This window comes from Falco biarmicus, chromosome Z (genome assembly GCF_023638135.1).
Source record: "Falco biarmicus isolate bFalBia1 chromosome Z, bFalBia1.pri, whole genome shotgun sequence".
In the NCBI taxonomy this organism is placed as follows: Eukaryota; Metazoa; Chordata; class Aves; order Falconiformes; family Falconidae; genus Falco; species Falco biarmicus.
Genome location: NC_079311.1, coordinates 2539747 through 2563699, shown reverse-complemented (window position 1 = coordinate 2563699; position 23953 = coordinate 2539747). Strand labels below are relative to the sequence as shown.

The 23953-nt window shown below is 39.3% G+C and overlaps 1 protein-coding gene across 1 annotated transcript in view; it reads right to left on the bottom strand.

Annotated features, from left to right (window-relative positions):
* The window catches only part of VCAN (versican), a 119691-nt gene that overhangs the window by 73835 nt on the left and 21903 nt on the right, over positions 1-23953 (bottom strand). The window contains exons 4-5 of the mRNA XM_056325484.1: positions 13188-13362; positions 12950-13077 (exon numbers count right to left, since the gene is read on the bottom strand). Coding sequence (XP_056181459.1) covers positions 12950-13077; positions 13188-13362 — 303 coding nt within the window. The remainder of the gene's footprint in view (positions 1-12949; positions 13078-13187; positions 13363-23953) is intronic.

Below are 23953 nucleotides of genomic sequence, written 5' to 3'. Positions count from 1 at the left end.
AACAAATCTTTTATATCTGCAAGCCTCTTACCTCACCTTTTTAGTTATCACTAGAATCTCGCTTGAGACACACAAAAAAAGCAAATGTTCTTTGCTGCTCCACAGCAGCTTCTAATGTCATATTTCCATCAGTCTTCATCTTGTCCCACAGGGAAACAAAGGTGAGGGAATGCACTAGACTTGTTGCATGCACAAGGCCCCTTTCATGTGAAAAAAGCTGAATTAGTCTAGAATGCTGGTAGTATAGTTTAGCTTCCACAGAATAAAAATTTGTAAATAATAGCCATCCAGTTGGAAACTAAATCAAAACAAATAGCCCATATAATATTTTACTTCCAACTTAAAGCACTATTATGCAGTTGGCTTGGTTGCCTCATCCACCCAAACACTATAAACAAAATCAGGGATCTAATGTTCCTGTCCTGGGAACGAAACAGTAAACTGACTCCTTTCTAGTTTTTGCTCAGACTCCAGATGGAACTGGTGAGATCTAAAATCAACATGTTCAGCTGTAGAAAACAGTGTGAATTCAAAATATTTATTACAAGATAGAAAATTCTCTTCCTCAACTACAGTAGCCCAGAACACAACAGTCATTGTTGCAGAAAAGCACTGCCTATTCATATTGGACATGCAATCTGTCTCACCTCTGCAGTTGTCTCAAGGCAACCTAGCAAAAGGCAGACAGAAACTACATCACCCCAAGCAGTTTCATTCACATCAATATTACGCTTGTTTCAGTCTTGAAAGGAATGCAAGTGTGAAAGGAGGCAATGTGCCAATTTTCTTTTTCCTCCTAGGTGGAAACTCTGATTTGTTATTACAGCTGTAATATCAATTCCGTAGTGTAAATTTCTTTATACATGTTGAAGGGAGTTTCTAACTTAGAAATAGAGACAGAGCATGTCTATTGGAGAGGGACAGATGAGGAAAGCAAAGAATCATTCATCCTCAGAAGTAACAGAATGCTTCATTTAGCTCTTCAGACCACACAGATAATGCCCTTTTTTTTTAATTAAACACTTTTGCAGAAGACAGTTTTTTCTGCATCAAGGGTTAGGTCTGGTATCACAGCCAACACAGAATGATGGACGCAGTTATCCCACCATGCTGTCCCAACACAGTCTCATGAAACAATGCAGCAAGGAAAGACCACTGCAGACCATCCTCCTTCATGCTCGTTTATCCTCTCACACAATAGCCATGATGTATATGAAAAAACAGCACTTCAAATGATTGCAATGAAATAGCAGATATTCATCTGGTTAGCCAAGAAAATGAGACGAGTAAGAAAAACAATGTGTTTAAACGCTTTCTAGAAACAAATATGATGGATCAAAACTTAAATAATGTTAAGCAATCCCACAACATTCCTCCTGGGAGAAACTTACTGAAGACACAGGAAAATGCGTAAATAGTGCAAAATTACTAGCAAAGCAATTTTTCCATCAACTGATCTGGACACTGCCTCCAAATGGAGCTTGTGCATAACATCATTAAAATTAGGGTTATTTATTCCTCTGAGCTGTCATCTGCACTCTGCTGAATGAAAGAAACTTAGTGAAGTGTTATGTCTTCCTATAAAATTTCTAAATGCAGGGCTCAGTCAGTACTTGTGTAAGAGGTCCCTTTACAGAGAACTTACTTATCCAAGTTGCACCACAGCATTTCTATATGGAAATCTGCCCTAAATTTGCCTTGGATTATGCCTATATATGCAATATTGATAATACTGCACATATAAAATGAGCGGTGTATCTTTCTTTGTATTGAATCTATTCTACTGACCCTACATCTATTTATTTGGTTCATCTCTTAAAGTCAGCTGCTGTCATACAGATACCAGCTTTGCCAAAGGGTGTTTCAACAGGTAAACTAAGTAGTAAAAACCCCTACGTATTTAAGAAAAAATGCATCCTAACCAGAACAGTCCAATAAGTGAAGTCCAGTCACATTCTTTGTCACCTACTTGGTATATTAATCTGTGACAATAAATTCACAAAGAAGGCAAAAATGTGCCAGAGCAATCAGGAAAATGCCCTTATTGTCATTCCATCATACCACGTAAATACTAACTTATATCAGGAATGCAGTGATAATATAAAGGGTACAGAGATGTTAAAACATGGCGCCTTGCAATTGCTGTACTTAAAGAGTGTTTTCATATGATTCCAGAATTCTTATTTTTAAAAAATCCAGTGAAGTACAAAAAACAGATTCCAAATAGCAGTCATTTATATATGACTCCACAATTTGTCTGTCCAATTTGAAAATAAATTAAAGTTCTGTATGATTGAGTGTGCACTTAATGTGCATAATAATTTTTGGAACTAAATGTGAAAAGACAAAGCAGGAGTTTAATAAAGGCCTTGCTTGCTATATAAATCCGGAACACTTAGAAGTTGTCCTGCAACCTTCCAAAAGCACCTTACAAAAAATTTTTTTCTAAAAACAGAGAGAGAGACAGAAAAGTTTATGTTTTCTGTTGAGCGCTTGGGAAAAAAACAGTGCTCAGAACACTTCTTCAGCTCAATGCCATGAGTTTGATTTACAGCAGATAACCTAAATTATGTGATGAGAAAGTTTAAGCAATCTTTCCTGCACTTCTTACCTGGAGTGGGCTGTGGGCATGCATGTATATCTCATCCAGAGCAGACTTAGCACTTCAGGGATATGGTGACTCATACAGCACAGAGACAACTAATCAGGACCTACTATTTGCGTACGGTAAGTGCAAACGCTTGGAACATGCAGGGATGACATTCTGTTACCCATGTCACCTCTCTGACGTGATTACTGCTAAGGCACTTGCTCACCACCAGTCTCCTTGGTCAGAAAAAGTTGGCTACCACGTTACTGATATTTTGGGTGCATGTTCTGGAAGCACTATCTAATAATCCCCTACTTTTTTATCCTCACAGCAATGTGGAAATTCAGTTTACCAGTATGTGAAAGAGCAATGGTCCTACTTAACTGTCAGCATGACTTCTTTCCTCATAGTGAGAACTTGGGTTAGAAACTACTTTTTTCCCCAGTCAGCCTACACATAAGCAATAGAGTAGGAAACACAGAAGAAAGCATGTGAAGAAAGGTGCTGATTGCTGAAGGGAGAAAAGCAAGAAGCTATAGGAACTTCCCCTGGCACTGCCAATCACTTGGGGAAAAATTGTACAGTGGAACTTAGGTTCTGCTGAGCTGTTTCATGGACTTGACCTCAAAACTGACACAGGCTTTCAAAAGGCCATGGAAAAAGGACTTTTTCTCCAATCCTGACTTCTAGCATGTCAGTCAATGTAGCTGAAACATCCTGACTCCTTCAAAGTACCAAAGAGAAAAGGATTTGACCCTTGCACAGAAACTTCCTCTAAAAATTAAAAAAAATTAACAGTGAAGCTCATAAAATGTATTTAATTGATGCAGTCTCTAAAAGTAACTGCTAGTCTTGGAAGCACAACAGGTTCCATATTTAGCACAAGGATTCATCCTGTCACGCTCGTAGAATGTCTTTATTATGATGTCTGAAAGCACCTAAATTCTCCAGCCAAAACACTGGAAACCAGGAAATTAAGAGACAAAACTGGTCAATAAACAAATAACATAGCCACCGACACCAAAGCAGGGCAGATTCAATTTTGTGTCTGTTAAAAGTCATGTATGATGTTTTTATAGCTGGAGTACACTACAAGTAACTTAGCAATACTATATGCAGGCAAACCCCAGGGCTTAGACCAGCAGATGAAGAGAAACTAGTTCTATAGTACCAGGGGGTGAAATGGAGACCATGACAGTGTTTAGACTGCAGACAATAATATAACATATATTATTGCTGGCTTCTGTTTAAAACCAAGCTTTAGGTTGACCATCCAGCCTCAGCAGTCAGACCACTCAAAGAATCCCCAGGACTTTCCTGTTACATGTGTTTGTTTTGCTAGGTTAAAATAGACATTTGATATAAGTCATGGTTTCCCCCCCCTTTATTTCAAATATATCAAGCCAGATAAAGAAGCCAGGTTTTTCTCTTGAAGACAAAAGCTGATTCACTGCAACCCCCAAGGAAAAAACTTAAGATCTACAGACTTATCAGCTGGTTTTATAGCAAGCTTCATTCCTTTGAAGGTTAATTCACTTGTTTTCTCTCATCGGGAGATGTCTCACTGACCTGGGCATGTTTTTAGATGTGAATTTCATGAATCATACGTCTTCAAAGCACGCACAGAAAAAAAGGCAGTCTAGAACCATAGCCGGGGGTCAATACACAACATGTATTGACTAGGGTAGAAGTTATGAATCTGGATGTAAGCCCTCCAGCACAGACCTCACCAGTTATTTCTTTTTCCATAGATGAAATGACAATTAAGGGATTGGTGGGCTGCTACTTCCTGGAGGAGATCTCAGAGCCTGACTACATGACACTCTCCTCCCGGAGCACAGCATCGTCTCCTCAACCTCACTTACCATCACCTACCATGCCAGAAACAACAAAATGATCTTCAAGTCACTTTCACCTACCAGATGAAGACATCGCATGCAAGTCCATGACAAAAGTTTTACAGATGTCTGAAGGATTCTCCCGAACTGCAGAGAAGCTTAAGAGGTAACCTGTCTCGTACTGAATGCTTTCGACACATCTAGTAACACACCAGCTGCTGTGGATGGTGGCTGGTCAGCCACCTATGAAATGTCCTCATTATTATCCAGTCCGCATGAGGGAATGACAAATACGAAGGAGACACTTATAATTATTTGACTGGAGTTTTTTTAGTCTTTTCCCCCATTTTTCTCTCACAGAGCAACAGGAGCTTTCATCATTACTATCACATCTAGAATTTGGTGCTCACTAGCTTTACTTTGTGGCTGAGCACTCAGATTACACAACTTCCACTACCTTCAGTGTCAACTAAAGAAAGACCTAAGAACATCCAAAGGGATATTAAATACAAAAAAACCCCTAATCATTCCCATAGCTGGAAATGCTTAACTCTCAACAATTTTAAACAAAAACAAGACAAAAAAGTTCCAGTACCTTTCGATCTTAGCTTCTTGGTGGTGTTCTTGTTTAAGGAAAGAAACATTATGACCCACAAAGAATTTGGCAGCTCCTTTTTTGACCATTATGGGTCTGTGGTGACCAGACCAGATCTCTTCATTAGCTGTTTCTGAGAGGTGGTGGAATCCACTGAACTCATCAAGGAAAGATGCCCTTACAGGGATGTTAGAGCTCCAGCTTTCTGTGACTACCATGGCAGATCAGGGTGCCAAGGGACAGGTATGAAAGATGTCTAAAAGTGACAAAATACCATCTTTTCTTGTGTTATATGGAACATTTTAAGGACATTTCCCAACCTGCAGCTATAACCTGATGTTACTGCTCCTCATGAACATTTGGTCACAGCCACATGGTCGGCAGTTCAAAGCTCAAGCACACACAAGACACTGCCATCATGACTTTCTTTTCCTCAGAAACACAGAATCTGTCCCAACCTTCATTTCTAGGACACAAACCAGTGTCCAAATAAGCAAGGAATGACATGGCCCCTTTTAGGGCTAGAGCATTTACCATGGCACCTTGAGGACCACATGTCCCAAGAATTTCCATTTCCTCCTCCTCTGTTTCTCCCTTTGGCCAAAAGGCTGACACAAAAAGGCAGCAGCAGCCACCAACAGACCTACTAGACTGCTTGTACACCAAGAAGGGAAGAAAGACTGCCCACATCTATCTGTCCTCTCCATGCGTGTGTGAAGATAATGGAGACCACACTACCCTTGCCTTGAACACTCTGGAAAAAAAGTTACAGATACATTTGAGCCATAACACACCTGAAAACTTTCATCTGTCTTCACCATAGTCGTAGGCCCTGCAGGCTACATTCGGTTAGTCTGTTTATTGATCCAGCTCACGCTCCAGCCTTCTCCACCTTTCCCAAACTGCACAGGCAAAACACCTTGTCTCAGCTGCAGCTCTTTTCCTCCACCCTGCTACTGTTAAGGGCTGGTTCTCTGACACACCAGTCTAACAAAGAGGTATCCTTAACAAAGTCACAAATTACTGTGAAACATTTTCTAGGACTGGAAAACCACAAAGACCTAAGCAGCTAGGTTCAGCTTTAAAGCAGAAGGCTAGACAAGCTGAAGAAGTCTTTTTCTCTTACACGTTAGAACAAGTTAGTTGATTCCTTCTGATACAAATCAGCATTGTTTTAATTAAACTCTCCTGAATGTCTTAGGTCTATTCTATGCAAAACCATAAGCTCAGCAGGAATCCGCTGCAGTTGACAAGGCTGGCAGAGTATACTTTTCCCATAGGCTTGCCCTCAAGCCTGAAGAGTAGCATGGCAACTGCTATACCCCTACGGAGCTCTGCTGTAGCTGCAAAGTGTCGCTGGCTTTTACTAATACAGAGGGAGAAAACGAACTTTGCATTCTGTATGATTCTTCTTTTTTTATACCTTACTCTTACAAAAATCATTTAGACTTCAAGATTTTCAGATCTCCTCAAGGATGAGCTTTATCACATGATGAGCTCGAATACATGGTGCATGAAAACCACCATGGCAGTATTTCCTTCTTGGTTCACTCTGTTTGGGCTCTGTACCCACCTCGAGAACTCTTGGATCCATGACCCTGCATTAGGTCACACAGTTCAAGGCTGGAGAGGTGTCCAGTATAAGCCAATGCAAAGGCTGTGACTCTACCACAGGCCATGAACTAGGAAGAAAAGACCCTTTTCTCTGTGTCCTTGTTTTAAAATCAAATCTAGTCATTTCTCTAAAATCAGGATGGACTCCAGAGAAGGATTTCTGTTGTCCAAAACACAGAAGAAACTTCTTACCTGAAGCCGTATTTTAGACTATGGTTTCTTTAATTATTGTTAGTAGTAGTCTCATAGAAATTTCCATGACAACAGCAAAACTGCATGAGACTAGGTGGAAAGTATTTAAAGGACATCTGGTTTTGGTTTTTTTTTTTTTTCTTCCCTGCACTCACTGTGGCAGGGGGGGAAATGGTGCGTGGAAGGGAGATTGTATAATCTTCCCCACAGCCACCCCAAAATAACTTTCTTAGCATGAGTCCCCATCTGCATATTACATACACTTGTTAGACATATATGGCTTCTGGCTTTGGCCAGAAGACAATGCTGCATGGAGTAGTTTGTGCTTTGGCTCCACACCACACACTCACAGCCCCTCACTTCATCAGTGGGCTTTGGCAAGCAGATCTCACTTTGTCTCTATTTCTGACACCACAGCACTGTCAAATCAATCACATACACGGTTATCTGAAGACAGAATGGAAACCCCTCCTTCCCCATCACCCATTTCCATTCAAGGGATTACTCCATAGAAGACACTGGTGCAAACACCGCTTCAGCTGGAGGTGTTAATAGAACCTCAGAGTTATATCCATATGTTTGCAGCTCAATCACTTTAGATTAAAGTCTTTATTAGTAAATGAACTCCCACAGTTAAAGGTATCCTAAATGTTTTTGTTAATGCTTGGTACACTGAATTATGCAATGAGATATGAGGAATGTAAATCAGTTTGTAATAAGAGACTATGCCCAGTATCTAATGATATTTTGACTGCAGATTCTTATTTTTATCACTAGGAGCTCAGAAATTTTAAATCCTTCCCATAATTATTCTTCTGTGTGTTTTAGCAAAACGTAAAATATTTAACTTATAATTGTGCAGTCTTTAATCTCTCTGGCTTTCCTCAGAACGAGGAAATGGTAACAGTTAGCCTAGACAACTGGTTTTAATTTAAGCTAATAGTTTGGGTTTCAAGGATAAATCCATGTCTCTGGCTAACTTTGTGATTTCATATGGCCAGAAAGGAATAAAACTGAAATGGTGTTGCTGCTACAAACCCTCAGTGCAAGTACCCAAATTAGTACTCTAAATTCAATACACATTTATTTTAAAATGTATTGCAAGAATTCCCACCACCATTTATGGCTTTCTGGGGTAACATGCTAATAGCAGCCAACAGACCAAAAACTGTTCAATGACTTCTATGTTGACATTCTCATTATAGCCCAGAATTTTGATATCATTAATCAAGCACCATCTTATTCCATGAATAGTCATCCCACTGACACAGGCTTTCCAAATAAGGACCTTTTTAGTGCAAGTAAGTCTAATAGATTTGGCATTGATTTAGAATAGGCTATGCAGATATGAACTTTCAAATTCGCACGGAAGAAATCGTGTTTGAGTACAGTTCTACAGTATACCAAGTACCCCTAATGTCCTTTTATTAATGAAGTGTTGAGAGTGCTTATTACAAGAGAAAAATACCTTGCAGAGTCAGCCTTTGGTGGACAGGGCAATCAGAAATCTGTCATAACCCTAAATCTTGAACTGCAAGTCTTCCACTAATGTATGACCATGTTACAATACAGCAAACAAAACACAGGGTCTACTTTACTGCAGTGTTCACTTTGCAATATCCTCTGTTGCCATTTTATCTAATTCTTTGTCTTCTGTGGATGTGTGCTTCCAAAGCATTATCTCATTGATGTTATATAACTTCAAATTAAATCTGCGTTTGAACTTAACCTCTGTACTTAGAGAAACTGCTTCCGTCATATAAGCAATGCCATCTTGGCTCCATAGCCCCATCTCAAAAAGGAAGTCTGGCTCAGAGGCTCAGGTTTCTGTGAAGGCACTGAAAAATAATTTATCCTGCACTATACCATGATGTGGTACTGTGTCTTCCTAACATATATATGCTTCTCTTCATCCAAACAGAAAAAATTAACTTCTCTGCATGTCACTATGTCTATACCATGTCTATAGCCTGTATCCATAAAACCATCACTCCTTCTGACTCCTAGAAGTTATTTTCACAATCCAGTTCATTTGAAAACTTCTGAGAAAATACAAAAACCAAAAAAACCCCAGACAACTAGAGAAAAGGGTTGGAGGTGGGGAATTATTGTTGGTTAACTACTGTAATAATCTGGCATTAAAATTAATCAATATAATCAGAAAAAAATTAAATCTCTGTGCAGTTCATTGAGGCTGTACAGCTAATTGGCAATTAACACATTCACAGCAGTCGCCCCTTCACACCATACATAGGACCTTCCTGCTACACAAACAGGATCCTTAAGGATGAGTTTTCCTATGTGTTCACTATTGACCTGACTATGCTTTCTTACTTGAAGTCGATGGTAAAGTGGTTAAGGGAATTCTCCTTTCTTCTCAGATTCAGCTTATTACTGCCATTAAGTGCTTCTCGTAGCAATGCCATTATCATAACATAACAAACCATGCAGCCATCATTTATGACACTGTTTTGTCATAAATGGATTTGGGGGCACAGAAATTGCTACAGAGGCAAGTCGATATTTCAGAGCAAAACCACCTGCTTGCTTTTCTTTGTTTCTACTGCATTCAATGAAACAGGATTTTGTAGGCATATTTCTTAGTTAAACAGGATTACGCTCAAGAAACAAATGTTTCTTCTAACAGAAACAGATCTGCAGGAGGCCAGATATTAACTAAGCGGTCAGTCCGGAGCAGCCATCCTAGTTTACATGTACCCTCTTTGGATGTGATTTCCTGCCTTGCTTAACCCCCATAGTTCCCACTGAATTTGTCTGGACTTCTGGGAGATTGCTATCCTATAGATGAGGTTGGGACATTTCTGTGGCTATCCAGCGATTCCACAGTTCTCACAGCTGTATCAAGCAGTTTGAAATACTATATTAAAATAGCCTGTCATTCTTGAAGCCTCGGTAGCAATCCCAGGAAGGCAGGCAGGGGCAGCGCACAGGGGCTGTGCCAGTACAATATGTACCAGTCTAAGATGGAGTGCTCTTTTTCCCTAGTTTCATAGAATCGTAAAGGGAATCATAGAATGGTTTAGGTTGGAAGGAACCTTAAAGACAATCTAGTTCCAACCCCCTGCCACAGGCAGGGACACACACACACACCCCAGCCCAGGCTGCTCCCAGGCCTGTCCAGCCTGGCCTTGAGCCCCCCAGGGACGGGGCACCCACAGCTGCTCTGGGCAACATGCTCCAGCACCTCACTACCCTCACAGTAAGGATTTTCTCCCTAACACCTAATCTAAATCTAACTTATTGTAGTTTAAAACCATTACCCCTTGTCATACCACTACTGGTCTTACTAAAAAGTCTGTCCCCATCTTTCTTATGAGCCCCCTTTAAGTATTGCAAGTCAGTTATAAAGGGCCCCCCAAGAATTTGGGAGAAAAGATCACAGAACTTTTTTATAAATGTGTATTTTGAGAAACATTTAGATAAAAGCTAGGTCAAACATATTTTGCCTTTGGGAAGGACGATAACTCACAGGCATCGTTGCTTCCTGCAGAGTTTCGTTCTGAACCTGTACCCATCTCTGCGGTCATTCTGTCACCATACAATGGGTTTTATAAGTCTTGGTGAGTTTCAATGGATCCCAGAGGTGAAGTGGCCAATCACAGCCTTCAAGTCAGACCTTCAAGCCCCTGTAGGTCTTGTTCCTGTAGGTCTTTAACCCTTGCCCCACGCTAGGAGGCCTTTAAGATAAAGGCTGAAACTGTGCATTTGCTTTCATCAGTTATCCACAGGAAGCTACTGTGCAAGGAAGAAGGTAAAATGGACAGGCTTATTGTTAACCTGGGTTGATAGACCAGTTCTCCCCAACATTCTATGCTAGTTTATATTTCTGAAATACTGAAGGTTTTGTATCCAAACTGATCACATTACAGCAGTACAGCTGACAGGCCACAAAGACATGCATATATTTAAAGAGATCATCATCCACATAAATAGGACAGAAACATACAGCTATCCAGACAGGAAAGCCAGGTCATAAGACCTGCTAAATGAAATTTTGTAACAAAGAAGAATCAACTATTTTTCATGAGAAACTAAAAACCTATGCATGTGCATATTCATCAAAAAAGACTGCACAGTCGCTGTAACCTCTTTGAACCTCATGGCCTGGTTCCAGGTTGTTCTGAGCACAGGACACTAGCCTCAGTGAAATATGCTTTAGTTTTGAGGTTTTTTAGTTTTTATTTTTAAAAGCTCAGGGAGAATATTTGACTCTGAGAAACTGCTGGCTCACATGCATCCAGGATAAGCTTCTACGTATTAGTTACATTTCTCTGTTCTTTAAGAGGGAAAGGAACAAGACATGGCTTTTCATCCAGGAATGATACAGATTAGTCCAAACTTCTTTTTTTAAGCTAGGAAAGATCCAAACTGTATTAAATTCAGGGATGATTCAGAAGTCAATCCCATCAAGGACTGATGGAGAATCAATGTTATAAACTCTAGGTGTTCGTATGTGCTGCTCACTGACAGATATTGATAGAACATTAAATAAAATTCAGACAATGCTGACCACTAACAAAATTCCGTCACTTAATTTTCAGATTTTCCAAGGTTATATGTTTTTTGAGTCATTGCAAGACTTGTATTGCTTGTATTTTATAGCTTCCCAAGGTGAACATAGTCTGGGGCAGATCCTCAGCTGCTAAAAGTAAGAGGAAAATACTCACTGATTTCAATGACTAAAGTCTCTATAAGTTATCAGCAGGAGTAAACTTTGCACGACCTGATTAATTTCTGCTCTAAGATAAAATACAGACATTGAAGCACCTTAATTCTGCAGTTGCTTGTTACAAATATTTGTACACATACAAAGGCAGGCTTGCTCAGAACCATGGCTGATTTATTGTTCTGCTGACTTCAAGAGCACTGGACTGAATGCCTGTAAGTCAAATATCAGCCCAAAAGATATTTAATTAGTAAATATAGATATTTTTTAGAAAGGAAGAGTGAAACTGATATGAATAAAAACCTGTCAAGACAGAAGTAGTGTGACACACTCAGACCACTGCAGTAGACGGAAAATGTACTTTGGTTCTGGTTGCAAAGTATTTCTGTAGCAGAAGTTTCCAAGTGCATAACCAGCACAAAACCAAAAAAAGAGACTGCAGGACAGCAAAGGCTATTTCTGCCTTTCTGTTTTAAGTATATGTATTTAACTAGTCACCGTAATTTCTAAGCATAGGGATATCTGGTGTCTGAAACGTTATCTATAGGTCCACTGAAAGGATATAGTTAAATTCACTTCCAGATGACAGATTATAAGAAGCAATTTCACCATTACAATATAATACAAAGATTTATGCATGCTAGAGCTGCCCAGTCACAGAAAAAAAATTACTATATTTTTCTTTTTACAATCAAACTCTTTGTTCAATAAAAATCAATCACAAAGCCTAACCATGGATCACAAAGTATTATGGGGTTCACAGTATGACTCACAATATGATTCCATGTGGCAGTATCATAATAACTCTGCTGCATTAAAGCCATTTATTTAGCAGTTTGGGCAAAGGCTATAGTTGTACTATGGAATTGCAAAGAATTTTACTAAAGAAGATCCAGACTCCTCAATGGAAATTTTTTGCTTGTTTTTTTCTTTTTGATTCTGACATGCCCCTTTTTTCAAAAGATGTTATTAAACTTGGATTGCAATTAAATGTTTGTATTATTTTATGCCTGGCATGTAAAAAGCTTAATCACATACCTTATGAACTATAATATAGTTAGCACATGTACCATATCCATCGTGGTTTATATGTATCTCTCATACATTGTTTCTCAAACATTAAATTAGTTTCTTCGAAAATCCTTTTATAACATTCAAAAAATAAGATGCTTCAACAGCAACTTTTCTAAGTTCTACTGCACTAACTATAGCAGCTTTAAACCTGACTGTCTCTTTGTAGACTCCACATTCATCTTTAATTAAGGCCTGGCTAGACCACAAACTATAGGTTCACTTCAATCAGCAATTCTCTTTGGATTCAAAACAGCCCACACTTTTCTAAGACAGAATTACTTATCTCTTTGCCTTTCCACATTAGAATCTCCAGTCATTTCTGAATTTTGCAGTGCAGAGTAAATATGGACCTATCTTACCTTCCATGTGTTCCACATAGCAATATACATCATAAGTTTCATTAGGAAAACGGCGCCCATATGTTCTGACTCCTTTTTTTCCCATTTTATCTCCAAAGCAGCCAATTCTTGGATGTCTAATTGGATACCTGAAATGCAGCATGGTTGTATTTATTATTATGATAAGTCAGCATTGTAAGTCTATGGTAGGCATATTAATTTTGGGAAACTGTGTCAAGGGGCCTTTTAAATGTCTTACCTAACAGTCTGGTCAGACAACCAGCCAGCATCACATTGCTCAAATCCATCCTCATAGGCTGCTTTCAGTTGTTCTGGGCTTGCTATGACAGCACCGTTGTCGAGACAAGTCTGCTGAGCTTGTGTAAAATTCAGAGTATACCTGCTGGTTGCTGCACGATAGTGAAACACAACACCTGAAAGACAAAACAACTGACATTAGTGGCACATTTTGCATCATCTCTGCAACCAGCATCATACTGAAACTTTACATAGGTGTCTTTACAATGCTGAAAACAGATGAGAAGAATAAAAATCATGAAAGGCTAAGAGATATGCTATCATTTTATTGATGCCCCCCCCCCCCCCCTCTAGTGGCTACCACCAGTAATTCTGTAACACCTTATGTCATAAATAGTTGGTGAAATTATATTCACTGTACGCACAGAAAAAAGTAATTGAACCATATAGGTATTTTCACTGCTGTATTACAGGAATTCATGACAAAAAAGGAGAATGAACCCAGGCTTTCCCAGTTGCAATTGCTGGTCAGTTGATTGTGCTGCAGGCAAGGTTGCTCATGTTAGCAGTGGTACCTGACATGTCGGCTTACTGGCCTACATGGCACATCCAGTTGCAAGTCAAACTGCGTGACCAGACAAGACTAAGCACATCTGATCCTTGGAAGAAGTGGGCTTAAAAACAGACTTTCCAAAGCAGCCAGCTGCAGGAACTGCACCCAGAATTGCCAACAGTGAATGGGGGATCCCTTGAGTGCTTGAGGTCTGCTAGATGCAGTGAGACATATGACCAATGGGGACAGCAAAAAATTTGTGCTTTTGATGCAGAATTGTTAATCAGTGATGGCCTTGATGCCTGTTCCTATGCATCAAAACTTACTGCAAATACAACTCTTACAAATATATGGCTGTTGGTCAACTTTTCATAACCATGTTTTCCTGCACACACTACCAATGAAACAGACAAAACAAAGCTTGCTTTTATTTGGGGGCTTTCTGGTTCTGGAAACAATCTTGACAATTTCAAAAGTTACTTAAGCATGTCAGTTTGGAGAGGGAGGCCTAGAGTTATGGTGGCTTTGGCTAACACAGGATCTGTCTAGAAGCCACATTCTGGTTGCTATACACACATAATTCCCACTGAATTCAGCCACAGCTGCACATGCACACCTTAAAAAAACCATAAAGGGCTCCAACTCCAAAGTGGCAGACAACAGATATTCCACCTTGCCAAATCACTTCCCCCCCTTGCCAGTGTTTTAAACAGTTTAGCATCAAAAGGATGTCCCCTGATGATCTCTGAAAAATAACATTCAGCCTCACTTACTGCACTCTAAAATCTTCAGACGCATTGCAACACCATAAAACATCCACTATACAAAATGGATACAAAGCAAGAAAAATGAACCATAAAATCTTCCTTTTCTCTGACGATTTTATTGGAGTACTTCATAAGTAAATGACATACTGTAATACAGTTTGGGAAAATGGTGGCATTGTAGCAATAATGGAATTAACAACAAGCATTTGTTATTAGAGCACTGTTGAAAGATAGAAGTCTGCTAATTTATGAGTAAACAGAAAAAGGGGTAACTTGGAAAAATGTTGATTCAAGGGGTCCCAACATATTTATAAATACTTTTTTTTATGCAGAGAAATTCAGTAAAATTTTGCCACTTATCAAAGGTCTGGATATGGCTAATTAACAGAAAATACACATTTTGTTCTTGTTGTGATTCACTAAGAAGTTTTCTGAAATGAAAATAGAATACATTATCTGAAAAGTACTCACATATAGGTTAAACTTCGGTGATCAGACACCAATTTCATCAAAGCTACTGGCAGAGAAACAGGAAATGGAAAAGGAAATGCCGGGAATCCTCATATTTCATCGTTTAATACGGAGCCACACACCAGCTGCAGCCACTAACTGGGAGCTTACAGACCACCAGCATCTCCCTAAAATGCCTTTTCAGAACACGGACTGCACCCATCACTAGCAGTGCTTCTTCCAAGCAACGATGTAATTTCAGCTTCAAATGGACCCAAGCATTGTTTGGCAACAGTGACAAGTGAGGAGTTACACCCTGAAAAATTATGGCTATTTTTATATTCATAAGTTAAATATTCCAGGTGCCTGAAAATCAGTCATCAAGTCTTAAATTGTTAGATTAGTTCATGCATTATTTGGCCCAGGCCCCATAACATCCTTCCAAATGATTTCTGGGCAGACTTCAGGAGCTAGCAAAGACCAGGGACAACTTCCAACGGGCATCTTCATCCTGTGCTGGGAGCCAAAGGACCATAACAGCACGGATGGGGCCACACTGCTCCAGGAAGCCTCCGTGCTAAAAGCACAGCCTCAAGGACATTTTCTTATTAATGTGAACTTGTTCTACCAGGAGAGATTGAAAGGGAATGTCAGAAAGATAACTTAACTAGCTCCAGTATCCCTGCATTTTCTCTGTTATAGGACATGCTCCATTGCCTGGTTAGGGCAAATTTACATACCATTTACATTGTCTTAAGATGTGCAAAACTTCATTTATACATATATGTATGTATTTAAACATGTGCGTGTGTACATATCTTGGCTTTGTGTACCCTAAACAGCACTGCCCCTTTCCACATGCCAAACAGAGCACTACCTCACAACATAAGAAAAGCTGGGCAACAGCAACGAATCGCATTTGGAATTTAAAAGCTTAAAATAGCAAAAATATTATTTGAAGATTATTTTTAAAGCTGTGGTATGCATTAAAATACTTATGATACTGAGACTTCAGTAACATTGGTTGACACTGTGAGCAAGTTAACTGCTGATGTAAGTGATCATTATTATATACAGTGGTACAGTAACAAATAAAAACATGAGTTCAAGTGACCTTCTTGGTGTTCTGGGTCTAGAAATAAGAAATGAGTAATTTTTACAGAGCTTACCACAGAAGCAGATAAAACATTTACCCTGATTCATAAATATGAACCCAAAATAATATTCACAAGCTGAGCACCTGACTTTACTACAAGTTATTGTTGTATATATACAAATATTTTACACCTTTTTTTTTTTTTTTTTTTTTAGGGTAACGTTGGTGTTTCTATAGATACAATATTTGACACTGGCTCTAAAACTCAGGGTCAAACCAGAAATGCCCAAATATGTGAAGAAATTTGTCCATTGAATTTGTTGTTTTAATTTTAATTAAAATGTATTTTATATGCATTCAGATTAATTGCCTCTTTTTTTGTTGGATGGTTTGTTTGGCGGGGTGTGTGTGTGTGTGTGTGTGTGTGTGTGATTGTTTGGGGTTTTTTTTTCACAATTGCTTAACTGATGCTGTATGACTTCAACTAGGCACAAGAGCACTGCTTCTCAGTACAGCCACAAAAAGGTTCATTAACTTAGCAGTAGATGAAAACGTCTTTATCTGAACTTGTATTTTTTTAAAGCTTCCTACTGCTTCAATATATGAGTGCATTCTCCACAACCAGCTATCACTCCTCTCATTTCTTCCATGTTAGAAGCAACCACTGTCCTTCCTAGCTGGCATATGTTTGGGATCCCAGTGATACCTGAATAAGGCAGGACTAAAAGAGTTAATATCACTGCCAATTTAGAGTAGCTTTTGCAGGGCCGAGAGGAGACTTCGGTCATTTGTAAATCCTGGAAAGGAACTCGGAGAATGCTTTGTTCTCCTCACCCTGATCCAAAAGGTAAACTTCACCTATTGTTTAAGAGTTGAAGGCTCTTCCATTTCCAGTGAGGAGCTAATGGACATAAAAGAGCCTCCAAGATGAATGGGAAGGAGGAGGTCAGTATGTATAAGCCTGTGCAACAGCTGCAATAATTAGAAGACCCCCTGGGGCTAAGAAGATTAAAGTGCAAGTCTTTCATTGTTTCAGTTAGACACAGAGAGAGGGGCAAAAACCATTCTCTGAGTTTTTGTACTTTAAAATATTTGTCAAGGATTTTTTTCCCTTTGTCAATTTCCTCTCTGAAAGAAAAGGCAAGAAAGGAGCTGTCCTCGGAAGAAATAAAGCAACTGGAAAACAGACTACAGCAATATAACGTCGTCACCGAACATCTGGCAAACAAAGTCAGTGTAATTACAGGAAGGAGTAGCAGCATCTGCAACAAAGAGCATTCACAGTAAAGTAATTTGTAGCATCCAGAATTCGCTCCTGCCTAAGTGAGACAGAATGTATTTTAATCGTTTATCTCTGTCTTAGACCAGAAAACAAAAATGTAAAGTATTTCAGTTTTAACAAACTAGGGCTTTCCACAGGTAATAGCCTGGTTCTGTGGTTTCACACCTTTGGGTTGCAACTTTGCTTTATTACTTGCCAGGGTATCATGTAGCAAAACCTCATGGAACTGCAAAGGAGGGGGTCCTGGTATGGTTAATGAATTACAGTTCACTTTCACTAGTGAGATCACACTGCTGCAAGATGCACTGTTGGAGACACACAAAGCCTCAATTTCAGAAGTTGTCTCACACAGCAAAGAATATCTGAAGTGAAAATATTATGATGGCAGTGGTTGTTATTGTATATTCTGTTGATTTCTACATTCTGTTTTGTGTTCAAACCTTAGCCACTGTAGTGCAGACCACTGCAATAACCCCCAGCCCACTGCCAAAGCTACTGCACGGGTTGGTGATCCTCGTCGTCTTTAATACAGAAGACGATTTACATTACAGATACATGCCAAGATACAGGTTACAGGACTGAGCACTGTATGAAAGGAAGCAAAAGGGCAGCATTTTCAGTTTCCTGCATGAATAACTCATTTGTGTTTCTTATTCGAGGTTTTGCACCCATCTTCTGACCCCTGTCTTAGGCTTTGGCAACCTGAGAAGAACAGGCTTGCCTTGAACCAGCAGGAGCTCCCTTGCCAAAGGCCTCAGGGTACTTCTCTTTGTGGGGAGAGAAAGTACATACCAACCTCTCTGCTCTCTCAGCCCCAGCACCTCCTGCTCTCCAGGGACAGAGCTCGCATATTGCTCCTCCACGCAAAATCTTTGTGTTTGTCCTCAGAGAGCAATGCAGTTGCATGCAGGTGTACACAAGGTCCTCTGACCAAGTCGGTCCAGATACAGAAAGCGATTAATGCTGAGCTTTACCTGTATTTTTCTCAGGGGGAGGACTTCTTTACTACATCTGTATTAATGTCTGAATATATGTTGGGATCAGCTGATTCACTCTGTTATCTCTGTACAGCAGCTTACTAGGTCACACGAGCGTTCACTGAGGCCAAGGCACTGCTACTTGAAATTACTTTAAAAAAAAAACCAAAACCCAAACACAGACTCTCAGAACTGTCCTCACGGATGACCAACACCCTAAAACCAGTTTAGCCATTTAGTACTGGCCTCTGCTCTACCATCCCACACGTGAAGGCTTGCCACTCACTTCCTGGGCTCAGAGATCTCCCACCAAAGCTCCTCCATTCAGCCCAATGCAGAAACCCCACAAGCTTGCCCATCAGCTGCCATGTTCCCTGTCCCTGTGTGAAGGACACAGCAGCTTGATCAGAACATTTCCTTCCCTGTTCCTGATGTGCACTGCACATAGGCACAGGGTCTTTCTCACCCAGAAGTAAATTTCCTTCTCCCGTCCTGTGATAGCCATTACCCATTGTGCTTTTTCCTTCCCAGCTACAGAGGTTGGAGATTCCTTGGGATCCACGATGCAGGAGAGTAAAACACAAGCTTAAAAATGCGGCAGCCCATGTTAATTTAGTTAGCAAGGATGCACGGAAGTTCAGCATCAAGAGGCAGTAACATTTCAAGACAGATAAATCTAAAAGATTAAATAAAAGCATCTCTTCAAATGCCATACTTAAGAGATAATGAAGGGGAGTTCTGGCTGTAGAGAGAATAAATCAATTAGGTTGTCAACACACAATCTCTCAGGGCTAACAGCACAATTGTGTGGCAGCGTTCCCACATTGGAAACAACTCCCATTTATTATCATTATAATGCCTGCAAGAAAGAAGAGTTTGCATAAAAATGAAAATGTGAATTACCACTACTCTGCTTCCCTAATTGCTGCTTCTTTCCATTAACAAGGTCAGTATTTTAAGCCCAGGATTTTCTTTACTGGCTTAAAAAAAAAAAAATACAAACAAAAACCCCAAAACCTACAAAGACTAAAAAACTATCTCAGTCTTGCAGCAGAATCAAACAGAAACTACCAAAATGAGGCCCATGAAAACAGTGGTCTCCCAAAACATCAGTAAGAAAATAATAAAGTGTTCTCATTATCAGTGAAAAATATTCACTGACAAGATATGAAAAAAGAGCAATGAAACTGGAAGAATCCCATTTGCTACTCTGATCCACTTCAGTCCAATCACCTCCAAGGAGGATAACAATAAAATCAGCTCAAAATCAGCTCAAATGAGTGATTTGTTCAGACTTTTTATTTTTGATTACACTAGGTCACATTGCCCAATACCATGGCACCACACAAAATGAGAATTTCATTAAATACCCAGCTGTGTTCCAGAATGAACAGTACTGTTACATTACCTTTCTAGGTCAGCTTTTTATAAGGCATCCCAAAACTATTTTATACAAGTGGATTTTGTAGTAAATAGAGGGAATAAATGTGGACATAGAGATGTACAGCAATACTTTTATAAAATCCTTTCTGGGACACAACTCTAACTAAAGTTTGCTTTGCCTAAAGGTTAGAAGTCTAGTCTAAACTAGTCATCTAAATGTCTCTAACTACTGACCAGGGATATGGACACCCAGAGAGCTCATCTCACCCAAGATTCTTGTCAGAGAGGAGCTGAAGGCAGTATGGGTCTGTGTGTTTAGCTTAGACTGGGCACGTGACCTTAAACACTCCAAGGTGAAATAAATCACACCCCAACTTTATGTTTCCTATTTTCAGACTTGACATCCAAGTCAAGGCTGTGAATTTGTGTTTGGTAAGCTATTACCAGGAACACAGACACTTGGGGATGATCTTCAGAAGGCATCACCTGCTGGTCGTCAACCTCCAACTTGTTCCCATGTATCTCTACTGGGATATAGTGGAAGACCACTAGTGTCCAAAAGCAGCTTAAAGTGGGAAAAAAAGTGGCAGCTCAGTGTTACCTACTAAGAAGGGAAAAACATCCCTCTTACGTATCTGAAGGATTCTGAGACTTGACATTTTCAGACTAAAAACGAAGACAAAATAACATTAAGCATTCAAAAACTTTAAGGCCAAGGACTAACGTGAGACAGTTTGACTTGTGGGTTTAATAACATCAAGAAGTCTCAGAAGAAAAGCTCAAAACACTGTAGAAAGACAAAATTACAAGTGCTGACAAAGGAAGAGTGGCTCCAGAAAAAAAGGGGAAAATTCAGAGAGACGTGCAAAGAAGGCAGAGAAGACAACATGTAGCAGGAAAAATGAGTATGAACGATGTGTTCTGCATATTTCTTTCCTTGTAAGAAGCTGAAGCATGTAACACTGTAATACTGCTAGATACACCTTGAACATGAAATATCCCTGTCTGAGAGGTCCATGTAATTGTAACAGCAACCAGGGTGTAAAGGAAAGCAGTTCCTAAAATTACTGAACAGGAAAGGCGGTATGTAGTGTGATGAAACGGCCCGTCTGTGCAAACCTGCAGACCTCTCAGCACTGGCACTATCCCCAGCCTCAAGGACAGCTCTGCGGTTGCAATTAATGAGCAGGGCAGGCTGCCCCAAAACTTTCTGCGTGGGCTAATCCTCCCTCTTACACTTTAACCAGCAGTAAAATGAAAATAGTAACATATAGGGTACAATTCAGTGTAACCCCACTGAACCTAGAGATGAAATATGCAAATCACCTTATAACCTCTGTGAATGGGTGCCTTTGCTTGATTTCAGGAGTAATAAAGGCACGCAGCACAGCATGAAACGTGGTTATTTACAGTACCAAAGGAAATACAGTAAGTGACCTAGCATGTCCTTCTAACCCTACATGGCTTGACTTTCGAGGATCAAATCCCCAGGACTGTACACAAAGCTGAGTCAACCTGGCTAGTAACATGAACATAACCACTTTTATACCCCTAGTAAAAACAAGTCAGTTCCAACTTAGCTTTAAGCTGGGCAGTTTAAAAGGAGTTCATATCAAACTATTTCATCTCTATCACAAGCTGCTGGTACACATACAAGTAAGCACTGCTCAGCCGAAACAAGGCACCATGTTAAGCCACAGTGTCTTGGTGATGTCTCTGAGCTCCTAGTGAACAGCTGTCGATACCCAAGTAGTTGGCATAGGTTGTGCCTACAACCAAAACAAAGGAAAAGCACAGTATGAAGGCAGTTTCCAAGATCCTGCCAATCTTTAGATTCTTTAGAATCTTTAGATTTTTTACAAAGATTTTACCTATCAAAAATCACGTAGTAGAAATATGCAAAGTAGAGACAAAGGCAATGTGGGTGCTTAAAGTACATCTTCCTTTTGAATAAGAACTAACTGAACCAGCTGTGGTTAAGTGGTGGCTTAACCAGAAGTCCAGCTATGGATACAAAAAATTTACATACATTCAAAAAACAAATAGAAAAAAAAAATCAGTGCAAGATTGTCTAACATAGAGTCACCGCCATAGGAAGTACATGGGTGACAGGTCTCTGACAGCAATGAAATACACACTAAAATTTGTTACGTTTGCCTTTTGCTGTCAGCTGTTACTGCTTTCATTGGAACACGACACTGGGACAGACGGATCTTTTGTCTGAAATAGACTTGAGTTTGGTTTTGGCCTAATTTGTTAGGAACGTAAAATTAGGCAACAGTTGATTATATTAAAAACAAAACCTTCTACTCAGACCCTACATAAATAACCCTATGGGAAGGCAGGATATGATGCTGAAGCATTTTGAGTCAAAGAACCAAAATATGGGTTTGTCACTGTTAAAGAAGGCAGTTTTGTATTTACATTCCATCTTCTTGGTAAAGCCAGTATTTATACAGTTGTTAGTAACATATAAATCTGACTTTTCTGAACTTAAGAAGTTCACCTGACATCTAAAAAAATAGTAAATTAACTGGATATTTACATACAAATTATAAAATTTGTCTGTTGTGATAGCTACACAGAAAATAAAAAAAGATGCACAATTACACACATCTTTTGTAAACAGTCTTGGTCTTGAAACTCAGGCATAAAATTTTTACTGTTAACTTTCAGTGACTATTACCAATTGTTCAGCTTGTACAGCTTAACCTGGGGAAAATTATATGCTACAGAGTAAATTATTTCTCAGAAATTCCACTTTTTATTCACAGCATATTCCATCACTGGTAAAATACGTTCATTTGCATGGGTTCAATAGCAGTTTCATATTCTTGGCATACCTAAAGGTAAGGATAGAAATAGCAATTACAGTAATTTTTTTCTTAGTCAAGTTAGGTCTCCCAGTTATCTATTATTTTACTTGATTTATTTGAAACACAAAGAGTACAGCTATCTAAACTTATCTGCCTGGCTTCATTGATGCTGGAATGGGCTTTCTGTTTGAAAATTTCAAATGAAGCAATGTCTGTAAAACAAATGAAAATCCTGAAAACATCTAGAATTTAAGTCCTACATTGGTTTAAAAATACTCTAATGAACAAGCATACAAACCCCATAAAGTTATCATAACAACAAAGGAGCAATTTCACCTACTTCACCAGAATGATGCAGTTAAGTTTTGGCCTACTTCATTTGGCCATTTCTGAGAAATTCATTAAATTAGACTTAACAAACGTAACAGTGGTGGCACATAAAGAAAAGATAAATATTGTTTTCTGAAGCATTAGTAACATTTCTTCCCACACCTAAATTACCCCACAAAGGGAATTTTGCAGAAGCTTACTATCTTTAATAAAATTGTTCTGCTTCACTTTAGGATTAAGCCATGTGATCAGGCAAGTACGACCTGAGCCAGAGTTACCACTTTTTCAACATACATACATTCTACGTCTACTGAAAAACTAAAGCAACACGTACCTGCTGAGTCCTCAAAAACTGCTGCACAAATGCATTTTGTCTTTCATTTGGGATGAGTATAAAACATGCAGAATAGCAAAACGGGTGATAACTTTACCAGGACTTCATGGGTCACCCTGCAAGCACCATCCCCAGCTCCAGCAGGGAGAGCTGACCAAAACACAGTGCTGAACCATGCTGGCTGCCAGCTCTGAAGTTACCACAATTAATGTGGAAAGATCTCCCCACACCAGGCTAATGAGGGGCAGCGAAGCATGCACAAAGAGAGTGTCAAGAAGATCACATATTCCCAGTTGTGCAACATAATGGAAATAAATTACATTTGGGCCTAATGATTTGGTTTGGTTTGGTGTTTTGTTTTTTTTTTTTTTTAATAAAAGCTGAAATCAGCTTTCTGAAATGAGCCAGAATATATGAGTGGCAACATTCACATGAAATCCTTAGGAGTCTGATAAATGGCATTTGTTTGTTTTACGTAGAAAATGGAGAACAAAGTGCACAAATGACAACCTAATATGGGTCAAGACCTAGCTTTTCCCCCTCCTGAAATCTTGACGTTAAAGGAATCATGGAAAAGAACAGTTCCAAAAAAGTAAACAGAGTGTGTGAAATTTTCTTTCAGTTAAAAAAAATAATCTGATCAGTTCATCTCATTGCAGTGTTATACAGGAGCACTAACTACAGCAGCTAAATTATTACCACAAATCATCAGATATTTTGCTGTAGTGAACATCTGCTGCTCCTGGATATAGATATGCAGTCAAGGGAGCACTTGTAAA